The sequence below is a fragment of the Rhododendron vialii genome, chromosome 6a (assembly GCF_030253575.1).
Source record: "Rhododendron vialii isolate Sample 1 chromosome 6a, ASM3025357v1".
NCBI lineage: Eukaryota > Viridiplantae > Streptophyta > Magnoliopsida > Ericales > Ericaceae > Rhododendron > Rhododendron vialii.
Window position 1 is genome coordinate 20,157,337 of NC_080562.1, and position 22,413 is coordinate 20,179,749.

Consider the following 22,413-nt stretch of genomic DNA (forward strand, 5'->3'; position numbering starts at 1 on the left):
AAATAAAATCAAATAAGATCCATATTGCATATTTTTTGATTTCAGTAAATCTATTATTTTTAAGCTTGAAAATTGCAAATAAGTACTTATTTTTTAAGAGGGTAAACCGAAACACTACCTAGTATTCTGTGGAGCGTACATACGTCTTTTCATATTGAGTTTCCATGTATTTCCAATTCCTTTTCTCATTCTCATGCGACGGCAATTCTAGAAAAACTTGACCATAACTCTATAATTGTTTAACCCTTCTACCACCGAAATGCCCCCTATTTTTTGGGGTTAACGAGACCATCTCCAATTGTTACCCATTTTATGACCCAAATTCAAAATTTGGTCAAAAATCTCAAAAACCATCTCCAATGCATGACCCAAACCCCCTTCCTCATTTTGGATTTTACCCATTTTTTTGCCCAAATCTGGGACAAACCAAACCATTTACCCATTTTTCCAACGACTCTTTTGAGAGAGAGATGGGACCTCGCTGGAGCTACTGAGTTTCTGCTTCGTTCGCTCCGATGATAATAATAATGCGGAATAATACCCCAAGCGTAGGGTTTAACACGTCGTTTGAAGCATAATAAACCGGAAATCCGGGATCGTACCCAAGGGAATAATTATATGGCTTGCTCGGATTTGTAGATGGAAGTACGGGCTTTCGGCTTTAAGACAGCCAACTTTGTTTTACTTTAACGGTGGTAATAAAAGGGCTAAATTAAAAAGGAATTAACTAGAGAAAAGATAGGCTAGGTCTAGGAATTATTAACACCCAAGACTCGAGCTAAATCACACTTGTCACCCAATTACACAATTTAAGATACTCGGTTAAAGTTCTCAAATCGGAAAATAAAATGATTTGAGAACCAAGCTAGCTCTAAAATTCATTTGGCAAATACCTCGTGCGAAAGAGCTCTAAGCATCATGTGTGGTGGGTAGGCAAAGCTCCCACCTACACATGATCAAAGAGGTTAACACCTCGGTGATTTGACAAACAAACCCGAACCCCACATCAATTTTCAAATCAAAGTTTAAAGCTTTATTGGGTGCAAAATGCAATTTTCGCCCGAGCCATGAGGTGCTAATCACCCCATGACCTAACCCTTAAAACTACTCACTCATATCTAGAGAGATAAAAGCAAGTGAAAAACTACTTAGCATAATTGAAATAACAAGTCTAGAAGAAAATTAGAGATTAAGATAGACCGGGAGAAGATAAACAACTTTAATAAAGGCAACAATAACAAAAAGTAACAATTAAGGGCAGAAATTGAAATATAAGTGCTGGAAAAATGAAGAACAACAAGAACACTCAAGAACAATTTGAATCTAGATCTAGATCTAAAATTAGGTAAGCAAATCTAAGTCTACACTTTTTATCTACAAAACAATGAAATAAGCTTTTATACTTCTAAGATCCGCGCCTGGAATATTTCCTAGATGCTCTGAAAATTCGCCCTTAAGCCCTTCGGCATTGATGGCAACGGCCTTAGAGTGCTTCACTAAGGGGCTCGGCATCGATGTAAAGAGTTTTATCCCATCGATGCCGAGATGGATAAGAGACTGGACCACTAAGGGGCTCGGCATCGATGTAACAAATGGCATCCCATCGATGCCGAGCTCAATAGCTCAGAATTCTGCCTTGGCTGCCTTCCTCTTGCTCGGGCAATGACAGGTTCTGCTCGGGCAAATCATCTTCTGCCTTGGCCATCCAGCTTCTGCTCGGGCAATGACAGGTTCTGCTCGGGCAAATCTCCACAGCATCTTATTTTCATTCTCTAAACTTAAGTAAAGATTGCATTTTAAACATTTCTATTACCTTTTCTTTACTTTAATTTATTTAATGAAAATAAGGAAGTACCCCCCATTTGGAAACAATGGCATTACCAGAATTTTGAGATTTCAATCCAATCAAAATGTTGACCCCCAGCTTTTAGTGTAAAACAGAAAACATCACATTTTTCTATCGAATAAATGGCTCAAAACATGACCTTAATCTTTGAATAAAACCTTGCAATTTTGAAGTTGCTCTTAGAAAAATTCAAGGATCAGTTACCGCCATTTTTTATCTCGAAAATCGATATTTTTTCGAAAAGTGATTTTTCCATACTTAGACAGATTTTCAGGGGCCGACAGGGTCTTCATTGGTTCCTCGGGTACTTGGACGCACTCGGGCTATGAATGATGTCAAAATATGCCTTATTCACACGATTTACCTGAAAGCACTAAAAACATACCTTATGAGTAAACGCAATCAAGAAGCAACCAATTAAGCGATGAAATTAACTAAAACTAGATACTAGCGCACCCTCCATTGCATTAACGGGTGCTTATCAGTTTCGTTGGAGATGGTGGTGGTAGTCGATGGTTTCAGGTGGTGACTGGTGGTTTCGGCGGTGGATCTGATTGATAGAGGTGGTGGTTAGGATTTCGAATGGGGGTGTTGGACGAGATTATAGGTTGAGCCAAGTTGCAGGAGGAGGAGGAGGGAGAGATGCTCCGGCGAAGATGGGAACCGAATGAGATTCTCTCTCTCTCTCTCTCTCTCTCTCAACCAAATGAGATTCTCTCTCTCTCTCTCTCTCTCTCTCTCTCTCTCTCTCTCTTATTTACATTAATACCATTGGATATTTTAAAAATAATAAATTTGGGTACAAATTGTGTTTCGACATTAGAGATGCTCTAGCCAAATTGGGTATTTCTCAAAATTTGACTCAATTTTTTTATTTTTTATTTTGGGGGGGAGGGGGGGGGGGGGGTTGTGTGGAAATGGTTTAATTGGGTGTTTCTCAAAATTTGACTCAAATTTGAGGGAAAAATAGTTTAGGATTGGAGATACTCTAACAACTAAACTTACTTGGCCTCATTCCGCTAAGATCCTGACTCAAATAAGTATTTATTTTAGATTTTTGAAAGGAAAAATAAGAACCCTTGTTCCATTAAGAGTTCTTAAGAAATAAATACTTATTTGGTGTGTTATTTTTGATTATTTAAATATTTCAATAAGAATAAATGATAATATGCAATATGGATCTTGTTTGATAGATCTCAATTAGTTCTATTATACAAAGTTCGCAAAGTCATGAAATTCATTTTAAATTAAAAGATATAAGTGATCAAATATTGACATAAATTTTGAAATGTAAAAATAAGAAGGCAAAATTAAAAGGTAAAAAGTTTAGTGGAACATGAATTCTTATTGGGTAAAAAATAATTTGTTAGTGAAACTGGCGTTTGCTGCTTGGATTGCCAGCTTATCTTTCGCAGCCCAAAAATCTGGTTTTCTCTGATCATTTTCCTTTGTAGGGTCCCGTAGTACAAAGTGAGTTTGTTAGGGTAGTACAAAGTGAGTTTGTTACCATGAAGGCGACGCTGCTTCTCTCTACACAACCCCTACCGCCGTTCCTCACTTCAAAGCTCCCCACACTTGCCTCATCCCATCCTTCACTTCACCTGAACCTGATTCCACGCCTCACCTTCACCAGGCGTCGTCGATTTCGGCCCGATTTCACAGTCCACGCCGACGACGGAGATGGCGGAGGCATCGATGAATACGAGCTGGACGAGTTCGATGCCGAGGAGTTTGACAACAGGAAGGACTACGACGTGGACTACGAGGAGCACCCCCTCGCTGGTGGTGTCTCGGACGACATCTTGATGGTGCACGGTGGTAGTAATAGTAAGAGCTTTTTCGAGTCAAGTGAGGAGTGGGGTTCGGAGTCTGTGGTAGATTACAGGATCAACGAGGATGAGTTTCACAAGTTTAGCTTGCTCCATTGTGATTTCTTTATAAGGAAGCCTCCGGACCCTGATAACGATGTCTATGACTTCGGAGAGATGTACGTTACACCTCCAGATACTGATGTTTACTATATTCCTGAGGTCCTTGCGCCAATGCCTAGAAAGGTATCTCATGCTTATCCGTCCCAATTTGTTAGTACATTTTTACTTACATCATCTCCAGCCCTCATAATCAAAATTTTACCCAAATTTGAGTAAAAGCTTCATTTCATTTTGTATGAAGTTCCCCATTGGGCAAGTTCAAATCTAAGCATAAATTTGGGTAAAAGTTGTCTCCCTTATTTGATTAAAAATTTGAGTAAAAGTCGATTTGGATTTAGGGTTTTTTACTCAAAGCTAGATTCTGGGTTTTAAAAAGGGTAAGGGTTGAACGTCATTTTTGTCAATTATCGTCATCTGAGGTGTGAACAAGTTATGTAGGATCATCTTAATGAAGCTGCTCAAACTTGAAACTTTTGTTGCTGATAAAGAAAGAAATTGAAAATTAGTTTATTTATTTATTTATTTATTATTTTTTGGTCAAACGGAAATAGAAATTAGTTTATATTTTCCTGATTGTTTTGATTAATCTTTTGTGCTAAACGCTTGGAAATTGCAGCACATTCGATGTGTACAGAGTGATTATGGACGCTATGACCTAACTGAACCTCCCATTGATGCACCTCGAGATCCTTTGTATAAATCTGACTATGAGGTTTTGAAGGTAAGTGTGAATTATTGGCGCACAACACTGCATTTCTCTTTATTTCTGTTATTCATTTGAAGACGCAGAAGGAAAAAAGTATATGAAAAGAATATGAGTATGCAACATCTCAACCCATAAGGCTTAGAAAAGAATGTGTATGCCAACAGCTCAACCCATACGGCTTAGAAAAGAATGTGTATGTCAACAGCTCAACCCATAAGGCTTAAAAGGTTTATAAGTACTATGTTAAGGCGTTTCATCTATCAGTTCCAGGTCTTTTTTGGTTTTTGACAGATGCGTTAATGACTAACCATTTTCCCTGAATTGAAGCGAACAGTGAAGTTTTGTCCGCACCAAAGGATCAAAAGTAATATAACTTCGACAAGTATGTCATGAGTTGGTCTTTTAGAGGAATTTGTGGAATAGAAAGGTCTTAAATAGGTCAAGGTGTATGTTATAGTTGTGAGACCAGTGTTAGTGGATTTCTTTATTGGCTTTAATACCAGTTTACTTATATGCTTTTAAAGTGGGAGATCTCTTGAAGTCCCAAATGGAATAGGCCAACTGATAATTTGAAAACTTTCACTCTGCAATATGTTGAATAATACATCAATATTCCATCATTGACGAAGCAGCTTATTTTGACTAGTTTGATTTGCTTTTAATCCAACTTTTCCATCATATAAGTTCATTCATGAAACAAGTAAGAACAAATGTTTCTACTTCATCAGTGAAAGAAAATAATATGGAAGTCATGAGACCATGATCTATAACTGCAGGTTAAAAACCTACAAGAATTCTTGGACCGTTGTCATCTGGCCATTGCTAGAGGTCAAGGTGTCGTCCCCCATCAAAAATGAATCATGTGACACGTTTTTTGGAATTTTTCTGCGTATCAGTCACCACTGTTCTGGCATGTTATGAGTTAACCACTGTTATGAAGACAGTTATTACTTACGCCCAGGGTTTTATGTATCAAAATACAGAAAATAGATTCCTTGAGCCTATTGTGTCTATAATTATAATGTAGTGCAGACATTTTGTTGATATGATATGGTGTTGGTGCTATATGGAACTAACATCCTGGAATTTTATTAGGTAAGTCAAGGGTATTCACCATTTTATGCCTGAAGTCTATCTTGTTATATACTTATCCACATCGCCCATTCTTTAGCAGCAATTGGTGAGGATTTTGAAGATACTGAACTATCTGCACGTAAGAGGGAGAGAGAAGGGGCCCATGCACCTGTGTGGGTATTGGGAATCCCTTCCACAATTGCACTCTTTGGCATGGCTTTTGATCCTTAGGGAATCCCGAGTGGTCCCAAGTGGTCTTATGGATGCAAGTAGAGAGAACATGGTTCATAGTTGTGCTTAGGTCATATTTTTGTGGCATTCCATACAAATAACTGGTTTAGGGGCTGGGGCCTGGGCTCATAAGAATTTTTTTGGTGGTATTTCAGTTGCGACCTATTGATATTTGATCATCCTCGTCTCTCGTGTAGAGATTTCAAAGGGTTCATTCTTTGGCGGAATTAATGAGCTAAAAAATATTTGATATGGAAATATGTATCAGGATCACCTTTTGGGAAAAAACTAAGCTAATTGTCTGTTGTTGCAGGTTTTCTTAACAAAGCACTACAAGAACCGGAGACTGGGTGACCCTGAATTTGTGCTAGATTTTGAGGAGATTTATGTTATCGATTCAAAAACAAAGTCGATTACCAGAGCAAGAGTTTTGGTAAGGAATTGTGGTAATTGAATCAAATACTTATAATTCTGTTTCAAATACTGAGTTGATTTCTGCTCTCGAATGGCACTTATACTCTATGCATCCGAATTAATCTTTTCTAGTCTCTCTACTAAGTAGAAATCGCAAGTGCTTAAAGGGGAATAAAGAAGTCCAACCCTGGGGTTGGTATTGCTAGGACGCTTCTGGATTTTGTTAAATGCATTGTATGAACCATTGAAGCAAGAAATGATTCTGATACTCTAGAGGAAGCAAGAATGTCCCTGGCAGTTAGGCTGCCCTGTCGTTAAGCTTGTGAAAAAGTAAACATAAAAAAATAGCTTAAATTCTGGGAGTGGAGCACCACAACAAGAGAGAGATTTGGGTGTGCTGCCCATCTTTAATGAAGCCCCCTTGCATCTTTTGCACAACTCTAATAGTCTGTTTCAAGTACAACAAAAGTGATAGCCCAGTATGTAGTCGACAATAGGTGATCCACCAGGTCCTTGCTATATGTATTCCACAAACGCCTAAAGGAATACCTTTCCAAGTTGTGGCTTACACTTTGGCATGGGCGGACGAAAATGCCCCTTAGTTTGGAAATTAGGGGGCTCAATCCAACTCTTCTTGGTTCTGGGCGTTCCAGTAATTTCACGCTCTTAGGTGGTGGGCCATAGCCACTATTTAGGCTATTTACAGATTACTTTAACGGGTTTTTGGACTTTTGATGTTTTCTCTCTATGTCCTCTTTTTTACACACTAATTTGTCCTTTATAGCCCCCTTGGCAATGGAGGTGAGAAAAGAGAAGAGAAGAAAGGGTTGTGGTTTCTCACCCACCCATCCAAACAATCGTGAGAAATCAAACTCTCTCCACATCTCCGGCGACTTCAACTCCATCTTCGGCGACCTCATCTCCATCTCCGGTAACCTGAAACTCTCTGTTTCTCTTTGCTCTAGCGACCAAGCATCATCTCTGTTTCTCTCTTCTCCGGCGACCAAACATCATCTTCGGCGACTAGTCTGAAATCAAAGCTTTCAAAACTCAGTTTTGATCACAGAAGTAGCTTCTTCTTGACGAGACGAAGACAACGGTGCAAGCACGACGATGATCCGACGAGAGGGTGGACCACACGGGCTACCGGAAGTTGCACGAGTGAGATCTACTCTCACCCACACGCCTCACTCGCCTCACTCTCTCCCTTTCTCATGGAATCTCGCCACTTTTGGTGCAAAACGGAACTGGGGTGTGAGGGGGTTCCCGTCTCCCTCCTTCTCTCACCCTCTCTCGCCTTCTGGGCCTTCCAAACGAGGGAGAGAATCACTTCTCCCTCCGTCCCCTTTCTTTTCTCTCGAAATCCCCCGTTCCAAACGAGCTGTTAGTGCTACTGGTTTTTTTTTTTGGTCGGCAAAAAAAGGTTACCCTATCATTAATAAATACTAATGATACCAAAAGCAACCCTGTAGTAACACACTAGGGAGCGTCAAACAAAGAGGACAAGCTCAACCAAATGGGAGCGTCATACTATGAAAGTCAAGCTCAACCTATCACTACATCTCACCCCACATTTTTTTTAAAAGAACGACAAAACAGAAAATACACAAAAGTTGACAAGAAGGCAACTACAAACCCCTAAGATAAATGCTTGACCCATCCAAAGCACCTCATCTCAAAGCTCAAACAGCCTTATCAAACACCCATTGAGCCAAGAAACAAACCCCAATGCCGGCCCACACCAGCCAGATATCCCAAAGAAACCCTACCCCTATAGGACCACTCTCACCGCCTCCAACACCTCCCTCCGCCACTGCCGCCTCCCCACCTGACACCAACTGATGCCACACACTACCAATGGCCATGCCTCTACAGCTTCTCGCTCGTGGAGAGGGCTTTTCGGTAAAATTGTGTGGTGATGAGATTCCTTTTGACTTTTGGTTGGGGAAAATTTCAAAAAAGCCACTGAACTTTCAGGAACTTTACAAAAAAAAAAACACATAAAAAACCCATGGACTTTAACTAATAACGAAAAGACACATGAACTTACCATCTGGTTAACAATTAGGCCCCCGCCGTTCCATTCCGTTAATGTGTAATGAATGGAGCTAACGGAAGGCGTTAACCTTCCTTTTTTTTACTTTTACTTTCAAAAAATACTTTTAAATCTTTTTTTTAGTAGTAAATAAATGTGCAATTTGGTTCTCTTTTTTTTTTTTCCCTCTTACTATTTATTAAAATTACTTTAACCGCATTTTTACAATTTACCAAAAATAACTTTAACCCCCCTCCCTTTTTTTACTTTCAAATTTTATCTTTCCCACACTCTCTCCCTTTTTTTTTATTTTTTAGAAATTCGACCTCACACCACCAATCAACCCTATAACCAACCGCTGAAGCCCTAGCCCTAATTTTAGAATCTCAAAATTTCTTCTAACTTCTTTTTTTAACCTTCATTTTATTGTTTACTTTTTACTTTCAAATATTACTTTTATCTCTTTCTTTTCTTTGTAATAAATAAATATGCAATAAAGTTTTAAAAGTGTGGTTTAATTAGTTAATCCACAAACGCCTATAAAGGAATACCTTTCCAAATTGTGGCTTACACTATGGCATGGCTAGACGAAAATGCCCCTTAGTTTGGAAACTAGGGGGCTCAATCCAACTCTTCTTGGTTCTAGGCATTCCAGTAATTTCACGCTCTTAGGTGGTGGGCCATAGCCACTATTTGGGCTATTTGCAGATTACTTTAACGGGTTTTCAGACTTTGATGTTTTCCCTCCGTATCCTCTTTTTTACACACTATTTTGTTCTTTAATTCTGCTGGGTTAGAGGGCTTTCGGTTAAATCGTGTGGTGGTGAGATTCCTTTTTACTCTTTGTTGGGGAAAATTTCAAAATGCCTCCGAACTTTCAGGAACTTTACCAAAAAACACATGGACTTTAACTAATAAGGAAAAGACACTTGAACTTACCATTCCGTTAACAATTAGGCCCCTGCCATCCCATTCCATCAATGTGCAACGAATGGAGCTAACAGAAGGCGTTAACCTTCCCCTTTTTTTCTTTTCACTTTTACTTTCAAAAATTACTTTTAACTTTCTTTTTTTAGTAGTAAATAAATGTGCAGTAAAGTTCTTTTTTTTTTCTTGCTATTTATCAAAAATTACTTTAACCCCATTTTTTTACTATTTACAAAAGTAACTTTAACTCCCCCTTTTTTTTACTTTCAAATTTTACCTTTCCCACCCTCTCCCTCTTTTGTTTTTTTAGAAATTCGACCCTACACCACAAATCAAGCCCACAACCAACCGCCGAAGCCCTAGCCCTAATTTTAGAATTTCGAAATTACTTCCTTTTTTTAACCTTCGTTTTATTTTTTACTTTTCACTTTCAAAAATTACTTTTAAGTCTTTTTTTTTTTTAGTGATCAATAAATATGCAATAAAGTTCTTTTTTTTCTTACTATTTTTCAAAAATTACTTTCACCTCTTTCCACCCCTTCCTCTTTTTTTACTTTCAAATTTTACCTTTCCCTCCCTCATTTCCTCTTTTTTTTTATTAGAAATTCAAACCCACAACCAATTGATAAAGGAATTTTGGATTTCCCTGACATTCAAACACTAAATCACGTGGAGAGAGAGAGAGAGAGAGAGAGAGAGAGAGAGAGTAAATAGTAAAAAATGGGGTTAAAGTAATTTTTGATAAATAGTAAAAAAAGAGAGTTTTATTGCATATTTATATTTACTACTACAAAAAAGAAAGAGTTAAACATAATTATTGGAAGTACGTTAAACGTATTTTGTGGAAGTAAAAAAGTATGTGATTTGATAAATTTACATTGACCTAAAAGGATTTGTCGATGAGAAAATGTTTATATTGAAGCTATCCATGTTTTACTTGAGGAAAAACTCTTCTCATTGTATAGGTTTTGAATATGTGATTGTTTTGACTTCTTACAATCATGGTGGCTTCCCTATCTTAATGTTCTCATGGGTCCTATAGTACCTGGTTGTAAGTGGTGGCAGATGGATATGGAAATCCTTGTTCATGTGTAGAATTGGCGATATAACTTTATCTTTTTTGTATTTGCCAGTATAACTTATCCTCTCTCTTCACTGTAGCTTGCTTCATTTCCTTTACACTATCTACATATGTAACATCTATACCATTTCAGACAACTTATTGAAACTCAAATGGAAACAATAATAGTGCGGAGCATGAAATGTGACACTAGTCTACAGTAAATTGGAAGGGCTCTGCTTACAGGAATCTATTCTTAGGACCTCGCGAAGAAGAACTGCCAAAGAGGAAAGAGACCATTCAAAGGAAGCTAGATGAACTGTTCGCAAACCATTTCTGTTCTTTGACCTCTTCAAATATTGAAGTTGACTTAGGACCTCTAACCCTTGGAACTTAATCTTAGCAGTAGAGGTATGAATGTATGCTTTTATGTTGTACCAGGGGCACATATCATGTCAGAATCACACTTGTAGTTCTATTTCCAGTTTTTGTACTTCCTCTTATCCCTTTTTTTAAGTCCAGTATTCCATTCCGGGTTGTTCCTTAATAAGTGTCAATTTTGTAAAGTTAGTGGGTGATGGGTGAAAGTTGGTGCATTTTCCATTTTGCCCCTAAAAGTAGATTCCATTTTGAAAAGTTAGTAAGCAAAAGTGTAATGATGATGTTTCCATAGAGGGTAAGTAGGGAAAGTGGAGGTAAAAGTTGATGTGGAAGATGTAATGATGATGTCTCCCTAATAAGTTGGACGGAGGGAGTATTATTTATATAGTTACCGTAATATTGTTCCACTCTAGTTTTATTTCTAGTTTACCACAGAAGGTAGGTTTCCAGACCTTTTCATTACCCCTTATCCTCACACGACCCTCCCTTTGTGATCGCAAATGACATTTATATTCCAACAAAAAAAGGGTACCCTTCTTTAGTAGGGATGTTATTGTTAGGAGTTTATACTAAAAGCAATGCTTTTAAGTAATTGATTTGTTATTTAACTTGTTATTTATAAATTAGTTTATCCCTTTTTTATGAGAATCTTTATGGGCAATGTTTGCATAATATTATTATATGTTGAGCATGTGTGTCTTATTTTACGTAGTAGATGATCCTGTGTATAAAGTTTGGCTTACACACGGAAGATCGGATCATTGGTTCTTGTGGAGTATAGGATATGGTTCACGGTCTTAGGTGGAACTAGACACACCATTGTTAGGACTGTAGTACAATGTTTTAGTAGGTTTGTCTTGACTATGGGGAACGATACATGTTTCAACTCATTGTGCTAGAACACTTTGTGTGTATTGAACAGAACCGCTTTGAGGTAATTGTCGATCGAGAGAGAGAGAGAGAGAGAGAGCTTCTCTCTTTGTTTGGGGTGATTCGGACGGTTTGATCTGATTTTCACCAATTTTTGGGACTGAGCCGGTAGTTCGGTTTGGATTTAATAGAAACTGGAACCGGTCTAAATAATGTGGTCTGGTTTCAATCGGTTTAGCCGGTGTCGGTCCAGTTTGATCGGTTAGCCATTGTGGGCTACATATTGGGCCAAGCCCAGTAAAAAAAATTCCTTCAGGCCGATTACATCAAACCAACCTATAAAACTACAATTTAGCCCATTACATGTCTAAAGCCTATTAACTAACTATTACAGCCAAAAACTAAGAACTAACAAGTTCGAAACATGTCCAGATTTTCTGCCATTGCCATTTGCAGCAAGCTTCATTTACAGATTTCCAGCAAGCCATTTCATCCTCCTTCAAAGTTCAACCCCATTTCATTTCAAGCAAGCCCCTAAATTAGGTTACAAAAGGAAGAAATTAGAGATAATAAAATGCTAAAAACTTTAAAAGGAATAAGGCATTTAAATGTAGTAGTTGAGTTATTTACCCAAGGGTGTTTTTAAAAACCGGACCAAACTAGCCCAATTTTTCGATTTTTTGGCTCCGGTCCGGTTTGAAATAATTCAAATTTTTTATTTCGGTTTGGTTCCTGGTTTTGGGGAGTTATAGACCGGATCGGACTGGTTCTATACTTCTATATAAAAATTGTAAGGAGTGGGACCCTAACTCAAGACTTCGCATCTAACACAACCTCACCTTACTGCTGAACCACCCAACCTGTTGTGCTTTTTACATTGGATTTTTATATTTATTACATATATAAGTGAGATTTATAACTACAAACCCAAAAATCTAAATCAGATTGGATCCCTCATTTTTCACATCCACTAACTTCAATCTCTCTCCTCACAGCGATGACGACTGTGAGTGACTCTCTCTCTCTACAACAGCCACAGGTGAGATCGTGACTGTGAACAGCCACCAGTCACCACCGTGAAACGGTCACCACTGTGAGTGACACTCTCTCTCTGCGACAGTGAAGTAGTTCACACCAGAAGGTCCAGAACCACCGCGAACTCACACATTGAATTAGTGCTTGACTGCTTGTGTCTTGTGCGGCTCAAATCGTTGTGAGTCTTCTCTCTCTCTCTCTCTCTCAAATTAAGACTGACTTATTGTTGGTGTCGACTATTAGTTGGTGTCTCAAATTAGGGCTTATTGTTTGACTGCTGAATCTGTTGTTGTTGGAGCTGCTTTTTTGTTTGTTTGTAGATGGATGATTCTGGGTTAACTGTTATTGGGTCTAACAAGGTTGATGATGTATTTGAACCCATCATAGTGGACGATAATGAACCCAATGAGAAAAGGAAATGGAGTCCAAAACGTAATACGAGGTCTAATCGATCTAAAGTGTGGGATCATTTTGAAAAATTTGAGAAGAACGCGGGTGAAAAGTAAAAGGCTGCTTGTAAACATTGTGACTAAGTTTTATTGTTGTGATACCAATTCTAATGGGACATCTACAATGAAACCCCATATTAACTTCTAATGTAGAGTTTATGAGTTCATCTAGTACAATTTGAAGAAGAACCCAGATAAGAAGCAAAAAACCCTAGTGTTTGATACCGTGAGTGTATGAGGCACAGTTCCAAAGCTTACCGCTGTTAGCTTTAGTTTGGAGGCATATAGAAAGGCCTTGGCAGAAATGATTATCCTTGATGAATTACCCTTTCGTTTTGTTGAGGGTCAAGGTTTTAAACAATTCATAAAAGTGGGGCAACCAAAGTGGGGCAATTCCCAAGGTAGATTATTGGGTGCAAAAGATTGTATGATTATCTACCAAGATAGGAAGAAATCTTTGAAGAAAGCACTTAAGGACCAATGAGTTTGCCTTACCACGGACACTTGGATTTCTCTTCAAAATCTGAACTATAAATGTCTTACGGCCCATTTCATTGATTGTGATTGGAAGCTTCACAAAAAAATTCTTAACTTTTGTTTAGTTCCAAATCACAAGGGCGAGACACTTGGTAAGGTGGTAGAACAATGTTTGGTGGAATGGGGGATTGGCAAAATCATGGCAATCACAATTGATAATGCAAACTCCAATAATTGGATAATCGAGTTCTTGAAGAAGACCTCAAAAAGGGACTCCACTATTCTAGACCACAAGTTTTTACATGTTAGGTGTTGTGCTCATGTATTGAATTTGATTGTCGATGATGGGTTGAAGGATGTAGATGTGTCAATTGCAAGGGTGCGCAATATTGTGAAGTATGTGAGATCCTCACCGCAGAGGTATGCCAAGTTTAGATCATGTTGCGATAGAGATCAAGTTACTTCTAAACTTGTGCTATGTTTAGATGTAGCTACTCGTTGGAACTCAACATACTTTATGTTGGAACGAGCTTTCTCGTATCAAAAACCTTTTGAGAGATTGGAAGAGGAAGATAATCTCACACTTCAAATTGGGGTTAGAGAGGATGAGGTTGGTGTAGAGTTTGTAGACCATGAGAATGACTCTCAAATTTTTTTTGGAAACGGAAGTAGATGGTGGGCAAGGGAAAAAGAGAGGGAAATGTGTTGGTACTCCTACTAGTGATAATTGGGATGTTGTGGAAATGTATTGTAAAGTTCTTAAAGTGTTCTTCACCGTAACCGAGAGATTTTCGGGTTCTTTGTATGTGAGATGCAATACATTTTTCAAAGAGGTCATGACCATAAAAAATGCAATTGCCACATTGGAAAATAGTGAAGATTTTAAGTTGGTGAAGTTGGCTGAGAACATAAGCAAGAAGTATGACAAATATTGGGGTAACTTTGATCGCATAAACAAATTTTTTATCCATGCTAATGTTCTTGATCCCCGTTACAAATTTGAATATATAAGATGGAGCTTGAACAAACACTATAATAAACCAAAAGTTGAAACCAAGGTTCTTAAGTTGAAGGATGGGATGACAAGTCTTTTTAATTGGTATGGGAAGAGGAGTATTGACCTTGGGGAAGCACAAAATGTTATTGAGTCCTTTAGAAACAAGGAGAAGAATGCAAATGGGTCTATGGATTTTGTGAGGTAATGGATTCGGAATTTGAGCAACACATGCAAGACGAAAATAATTTGGTGAGCAAATCAGAGTTAGAGAGGTATTTGTTGGAGGCATGTGAAGATGCTAAAATTGTTGGTGATAAGTTTGATGTGTTGGCTTGGTGGTAAGTTAGTTCTCCCAAGTATCCCATGCTCTCTTGAATGGCACGAGACATACAAGCAGTCTTTTGCTTTTCACCCGCTTTCCTCTCCAATTTTTCAAAATGATCCCACACTATAGATTGATTAGACCTCGTATTACGTTTTGGACTCCGTTTCTTTTTCTCATTGGATTCATTATCATCCACTATGATGGGTTCAGACGCATAATCAACGTTGTTAGACCCAATAACAATTAACCCAAATCATCCATCTACAAAAAAACAAAAAGGCAGTCCCAACAACAATAGATTCAACAACAACAAATTTAGCAGTCAAACAATAAGTTTTAATTTGAGACACCAACTATAAGTCCTAATTTGAGAGAGAAGACTCACAACGGTTTGAGCCTCACAAGAAACAAGCAGTCAAGCACTAATTCACTGTCGGTGAGTTCGCGGTGGTTTTGCACCTTCTGGTGTGAACTACTTCATTGTCGCAGAGAGAGTCACTCATAGTGGTGAGTGGTTCACGATGGTGACTGGTGGTTGTTCACAGTCACAATCTCACCTGTGGCTGTTGTAGAGAGAGAGTCACTCACAGTCGCCATCGCTGTGAGGAGAGAGAGACTGAAGTCGGTGGATGTGAAAAATGAGGGATCCAATATGATTTAGATTTTAGGGTTCGTAGTTGTAAATCTCACTTATATATGTAATTAATATAAAAATCCAATCTAAAAAGCACAATAGGTTGGGTAGTTCCGCGGTAAGGTGAGGTTGTGTTAAACGTGAGGTCTCGAGTCTAAGCCCCACTCCTTACAATTTTTATATGAAAGTATAGAACCGGTCCGGTCTATAACTCCCCAAAATTGGGAATCTAACCGAAATAAAAATTTTGAATTATTTCAAACCGGACCGGTTCTACCAAAAAATTGGGCTGGTTTTCCAGCTTTTAAAAACATCCCTACTCCTTGTAATTGATTTTGGGCAGGAATATTGCGTTTGTGTATTCATTGTGCAACTTTCTCACCGAAAAAGGAGAAGTGGGGGAGGGATTCAAGGCAGGGAGAAAGAGAGACGAGAAAGATAGGCTTGTTTGGTCATGTATACTGTGTGGTGGTTTTGTAGAGTGGTAGAGGCAAGCTAGAAGCACATATATGGACATGCGGCAGTGATTTAAATACGCGAGGCGTACGCGAGGTGACAAAGCCCTCATCGGAGCGAGGCGAGGCGAGGCGAGGCGAGCGCCTCATTGAAGCGAGGCGAGCGTTTTAAAAAAAAAAGTAATATAAACTATATAAACGACCAATATTCACTCCTACCATCAAAACAAGAACAAACATCACCGTATTGCATAATAACCAACAATCCAACATACAAATTACTAGTAAAATACGCTCATAAAATGTAACAAACTAACAATCCAGATATTCCAAACAAGACATCATCAGTCATCCTTTCATCACTCATCACCAATATCTTCATCTTCTTCATCATCATTTGACTGATATCCATCCACATCTGAAACAGTGTCATCAAATTCTTCTTCTTCCCAATCATCTGCACAAAAACTTGATGCTTTTGAATGCTTCTTTGAACTTGTTGGTTTATGAGTAGACCTAGTTACTTTGCTAGGTTGTTCAACCCCCCTAGCCTCCGCAACAACATTCCAATCCAAATCTTCACCGTCAAATACAATCTCATCCTCCAATTTCCCAATCAACCATTCATTGCTCTCATCAATGTTCTTCAAGGAAATCGGGTCAAATTTGCCGCGGTTCATATATCGACACCTCAATGCTCTATTGTACTTAGCAAACACCAAGTCGTTGAGGCTCTTTTGATCTAGCTTATTTCTTTTTTGGTGTGAAGCTGCAAAATAAAGTTAAAAGGGATTTAAGTTCATATCACACGATTCACACCTTCAAAACGATTAGAAATCCCTTAATGTAATACTCACATGTTCGAACACACTCCAATTTCTCTCGCATCTGGATGAACTGCAAGTAAGGCTAAGGATCTTGACGGCAAATTTTTGCAATTCAGGAGTTTCAAGACCAAATAACTTCCACCACTCAACTGCACATTGCCAATTAGTTATATTGTCGCAAAGGATAAAGAATAAAGTGGTAGTATTTAAGGCTTTTAAGCACAAAGAGTAAAAATTGTGATCACTTGGTGACATTGTAATTCTTTCCCTAATTGCCATGTCCTTTTTGAAGATTCCCTCCTCCTCATATAATGCTATCTGATGAAGAATTTCATCTTGCATCCTCTCAGTTGGTACCAGCCTTTCAATACAATCCACCAAACCCTTCCATACCTCTTTATCAGCTTTCATCCTTGCACCATCCTTGTAAAAAAACGCAGGGACAAATGCATGAATCAAGCAGACCCGATGATGACTGGAGCTTGCACAGAAATATTGGACGTATCACCGCTTCCAGCAAGATGCAATGTATCCTGCACTTCCCACCTCGTATCAATGATTTCAAACACAGTTTTATACTTGTCTTCATCTCCGCCAAACGTGTTTATAATAGTTTCTTTGGCCCTATCCATGGCCTCATAGATGTATCCCATTGCGGGTTTTTCTTCACCATCTACCAAATGAAGTACTTTAACAAGAGGACATGCAAATCTTAGGGCCAACGAGACATTGTTCCAAAATGACGGCGACAACATTATTTCTGCTACCTTTTTACCATCCGCCTCCTTTGCCCACTTGCTCTTACTCCAAGCCTCTGATGTGAACATCTTTCTTAGGTTATTCTTTTGTTGATGAACCCTTTGTAAAGTCAAACAAGCTGTTGCAAAACGAGTCTTTGCTGGCTTAATCAATTCTTTTCTTTGGGTAAAGTGTCTCATCATGTTCAACAATGTCGGACGGTTATAGATATAACCATGTACCTTGATCGCCCTTTCCCATGTCCTCTTCAAATATGGCAGCTTGAAAATGTCTTCTAACATTAAATCCAAACAATGGGCAGCACATGGAGTCCAATACAAATGTGGTCTTTTTGCCATTAACAACTTCCCTATCATAAGTTAGAACAAGTACAATAAGATTCTAAGAGTAAGTAATAAAGTAAGAAATGATACATTTGAGACTTTGAGCAGTAACTAGTAACTAACATATGTCAATTCATTGTTACCTACCATCTTATTGTATGCGGCACCATCCGTGACAACTTGGACCACTTGAGCTTCTCCGATTCGCTCCACATACTCATCAAGCAACCTATACATGCTGTCCCCGGTTGTGGCACGACTCGATGCATCAACCGATTCAATAAACATGCTACCTTTAGGACAATTAACCAAAAAATTTATCAATGACCTATTCTTTCGATCCGTCCATCCATCACACATAAGATTGCATCCATTTTCCTCTCTCTCCTTCTTGTGGTCCTCCATTTGTTTGTTCACATTTTCCACCTCTTTTTTAAGAAGAGGGACACGCACTTGATAATAAGTCGGCGGTGTTAAACTAGGGCCATATTACCCAATAGCCTCAATCATCAGTTCAAAGGACTCCGCATTGACAACATTGAGGGGTATTCCAGCATCGTAAATCCATCTCGCAATAGCTTGATGAGCCCGCTCTTTCAATAACTTCTTTTGCGGCGTATTATCGTCAACTTTAGGTTGTTTACCACTTCTCCTATTCTCTACCTCGATCTCTGGGTCAGGGGTGAAGTAAGTATCCATAGGCCATTTGGTCTTGGGCTTCTTAAGTTGGAACTTGGAGCCAGAGGTAGCAGTGGCAGCAGGCCTCTTAGGAGGGGGCTTTGATTGTACATAAAACTCATCCTCATCAATGTCCTCCTCATTGCCCATTTCATCAAAATCTGGATGTGGAGTTATGATAGATGCCGTCTCCTTTTTCTTATAGATAAATGCCCTAATCTCCTCTTTAACTGGTTCTGGGAAATTAGGACATGAATTCACATCAGGGTATCCTCCAGCAAGATGTTGCTTCACTCGGTAAACACTCCTAGTAACCACTTTGTTACAAAAATTACATGTGAATTTGAACTTATTATCTTCATGTCTCTTTGAATACTTCCAAGCAGGATCCGTTCTATTCGACATCTACAATATCTATACAAACAAAGGACATAAAACATAATTCACAAAATTTACAAAATGCAGTCCAGTAAACAATATCTATGATTCTATATATAATATATATACACCCACTAATTGAGAGAATATAATACACCCACTAACTGACTATAAAGTCCAGTAAAGTAAACATATACAACACAAATACTCCTAAAAAACTTCCCAGTGCACTCCCTGCAGATTGACAAGTAGACAGCTGCACATGCAGTTCAAGAGAGAGAGACAGCAGAGACGAGAGAGAGAGATCAGAAGAGAGAAAGAGCTGCACATGCAGTTCAAGACAGAGAGAAAGCAGAGACGAGAGAGAGAGAGAGATCAGAAGAGAGAAAGAGAGAGAGAGATCATCAGAAGAGAGAGAGAGAGAGATCAGCAGAGACGAGAGAGAGAGATCAGAAGAGAGAAAGAGAGAGAAAGCAGAGCATCAGTCGAGAGAGACAGAGAGCAGAGAATAGAGAGATCGAGAGTAGAGAACTTACCGGAGTCGTCGACGATCGAGAGGAGAGTTGAGAGAGAGGTCTTCGATGTTGAGGTCGATCACAGAGGAGAGACCGAGAGAGGGCTTCGGATCACCCAGGAGTGAGGCAGCTTCGATCGATCAGGTGTGTTTGTGTGTTAAGTCTTATTTTGCCCTTATATTTCCTTTGTGACCTGGACGACGCCTAGGCCCCCTTTCTCCTTCGCCTCACGCCTCGCGCCTAGGCGCCACTTTACTGACTAGGCGGTCACCTCAGCCATTCTCACCTTGCCTCACAACCGCGAGGCAACCCAGCCTCGCCTCGTCGCTCGCCTCGCCTAGGCGCGATTTTTTAATCACTGGGACATGGGGTCACGGGCACGAGACATATATGTAGTCATGTCATTCCTTCAAAATTTAGGACACTAGACATTTTGGACATGTTGAGTAAAATATACTCGATCCGTCCCCTATTGCTTGTCAAGTATTCTATTTTGAGATGTCCCAAAACGCTTGTCCACTTTGAAAAATCTAAGGAGAAAGTTTGTAAATTTCTACAAACTAACCCTCAGAAATGATTATAAGTCGTTTTAATGAATTGAACAAGGGTTAATGATGGGAATTACGAATTTCTAAGGAGACATGCATGAATTGCATGGTCCCCTTGTCCCCTTAAAAGGTTGAGTTTTTCGTACAGGACAAGCAGTATGGAACAAAGGGTGTATGTCTATGAATTATATATTTACCCTACGAATTCCTATTGAAGATGAAAAATATTAGTTCTTTCAAAGGGAAACGATAATGCCAAAACTATTTTTGTTGGTGCCAAAATTTAGTGCACAAAAGTATTGTACCATGCACATGGTACAAGGCTTTAATGCACTAGAATTTTGGCACTAACAAAAACAGTTTTGGTATTATCACTACCCTAATAGTACCTCTAATAGTATTATTGTTATTAACATACATATCAACTATGACTTAAGTGTTCACGAACTAAATATCCATAGAATTTTGACTCTGGGACAAGTTTTAAAGGTGTATCCCTACTATCCTTAACGCGTTCCAAGAGTGTCCCTAAAGTGCACAAACGTGTACGGGCAAAAAATGTAGTAAAAAATTAGACATGTATTTAGGCGTGTCCAACAATTGTCCGGGAGAAACTTGTCATGTCCGTGTTCAACATGTGTCGGACACGGATACGTGAGGCCGGTAACGTGTCCGTGCTTCTTAGGAGACAACTAGAGAGAATGAGAAGAAAAAGGAGACGGACAGACTTTTGGAGTCCTTTGACTTAAAAATCAGATGGGGCTGGCAGTGAAGCCTACGTTCTAATGCTTCGATTAGAACTTGGCAGCAGATGTTACAGAGACTGAGATAAATACTTAAACCCAGACAGGATTTGTGGAGGTTTTTGTAATTCCGTGATGAAAATTGTATTCACTTTTAATAGGTTGAGAAATTGAGTCGCTTGCTCCATGATATGGTTGGTGCATCTTGTTCAGTTCTCTTCTTATGTCTCTCTAAATTGTTTGCTTGTTATTATCTTAATTTTCATGTGCCGTATTGTCAGTTTCTGAGTATTTTCTGTTTCACTCTTTGTTATACAATCTGGAAACAGGTGACAGTTCCAGGTGGACGGAATAGGAATAGAAAATCAGACTTGCTTGTTGTACGTGAAAATGGAACCTCCTTCAAAATTATTCCTGCGGTGATTATTTCTAATCCAAAATTTTTTACTTTATTTTTTTCCGCTTTATTTAATGGGATAATACAATTCCATAATGTATGGTTTAACAGAGTGAAAGAGTAGATGCCACCACCGTGATAGCGAGGGAAGATTGGGAGAAAAGTAGACAAGATCTGGAGAGGCATCTGAGCAAGCTTAGGGACTTCAATGTTTCAAATTGGTTCTAAATTTCTAATCTTCTACTACTTGGATTTTGAGTTGAGAGATTGTTTGAGGACGAGATTGCAACAAAATGGAGACTTTTGGAATCTTGTCTAACCACGAGGGTTCGCCTTTTCTTTGATTCAGTGTCTTATCTTGTAGGAAATTCTACCTTTGTTTCTTATGAGTGTTTTTTGTGCAAGTTCCTTCTATTAGAAAGAAGGCTTGCTTTCCTGTTGTACGTGAGGTGTATAGCTAGTGAAATGAATGAGAACCCTTTCGGAATCCTCTGTTTAATTCTTGACCATATGTCATCAATGACAGGATTTGTCTGGTGTTTCACGAATTTTATCATGGCACTACTGAGCTATGTTTGTAGTCGACTTGGCACCACTCCATTTTTAAAAAAAGTTGGAAAACAATCACAAAATATTCACATCTCCCACTCCACTTCTCTCTTCTCTCTTCTCTCTTCTCTCTCTCTCTCTCTCTCTCTCTCTCTCTCTACTTGGGTAAATCAGCTTGAGATAGAAAAAGGAGGCTGTTACCACGAGAACGATTTGTCCTGCCATGTCCATTGATTACCCAGGGTGCTAGAATGACCCAATTGCCCTCCAAGCAATCCAAGCTTTTTTTACTTTTCCTTCATTAATTAACTTTTCTAAACTACCCCTTCTAGGACAGAAACATCTCTTCGCATCTTTGTCATTGATAATCTTATTTTTTATGAACAACACAATGATAATCTAATTTGATACTGCCATTTTCTTCATTTTATTGACCTTCTACAGTGATCCATTCTTGTTCAATTTGATTACTTGAAATTCCATTGATACTTTTGAATTTATTGTTCAATATCCATAAGTTCTGTAAACTATCAAATCAACATGAGAAAAAGTTTAACTTGATAATGAAGTCGCGAAAACTAAAATAGATCTCTAAAACTACGTAGCGGTGAAAAAAATAAATCCTAACACAATAAGTAAAACAATAAAATGTACCCTAGGCAGTGGCAGAGCCGTGTGGTGGGGGTCGGGTAGGTGCCACCTGTAGAGACCCGTGTTTTAAATTCGATAATTTAGGTGCTTAAATGAAAATTAGAAAATTGGGATAATGTGAAAAGTCGTGTGAATATGAGATTTGGGGCGAATGTGCGAGAACTTGGAGGTGAGGGGAGTTAGTGTAACGCAAAGATG

General features: G+C 38.7%; 2 protein-coding genes and 1 long non-coding RNA gene across 3 annotated transcripts; 2 read left to right on the forward strand and 1 right to left on the reverse strand.

Moving 5' to 3' along the window:
- The first annotated feature begins 3,230 nt into the window (after positions 1-3,230).
- On the forward strand, positions 3,231-21,563 carry LOC131330169 (PLASTID TRANSCRIPTIONALLY ACTIVE protein 6, chloroplastic). The gene is made up of 5 exons (XM_058363666.1): positions 3,231-3,900; positions 4,394-4,498; positions 6,102-6,221; positions 20,948-21,037; positions 21,127-21,563. The coding sequence occupies exons 1-5, from the start codon at positions 3,355-3,357 to the stop codon at positions 21,241-21,243; spliced, it is 978 nt and encodes a 325-aa protein (XP_058219649.1). The 5' UTR covers positions 3,231-3,354; the 3' UTR covers positions 21,244-21,563.
- Positions 6,230-11,547, forward strand: LOC131330171 (uncharacterized). Its single transcript, XR_009200990.1, has 2 exons — positions 6,230-8,876; positions 10,531-11,547. It is a non-coding gene; the product is annotated as an uncharacterized LOC131330171 (long non-coding RNA).
- Positions 17,216-20,935, reverse strand: LOC131330170 (uncharacterized). The gene is made up of 2 exons (XM_058363667.1): positions 17,900-20,935; positions 17,216-17,782 (listed from the first exon to the last, which is right to left on the reverse strand). The coding sequence occupies exon 1, from the start codon at positions 18,837-18,839 to the stop codon at positions 18,246-18,248; it is 594 nt and encodes a 197-aa protein (XP_058219650.1). The 5' UTR covers positions 18,840-20,935; the 3' UTR covers positions 17,216-17,782; positions 17,900-18,245.
- Positions 21,564-22,413: the final 850 nt, after the last annotated feature.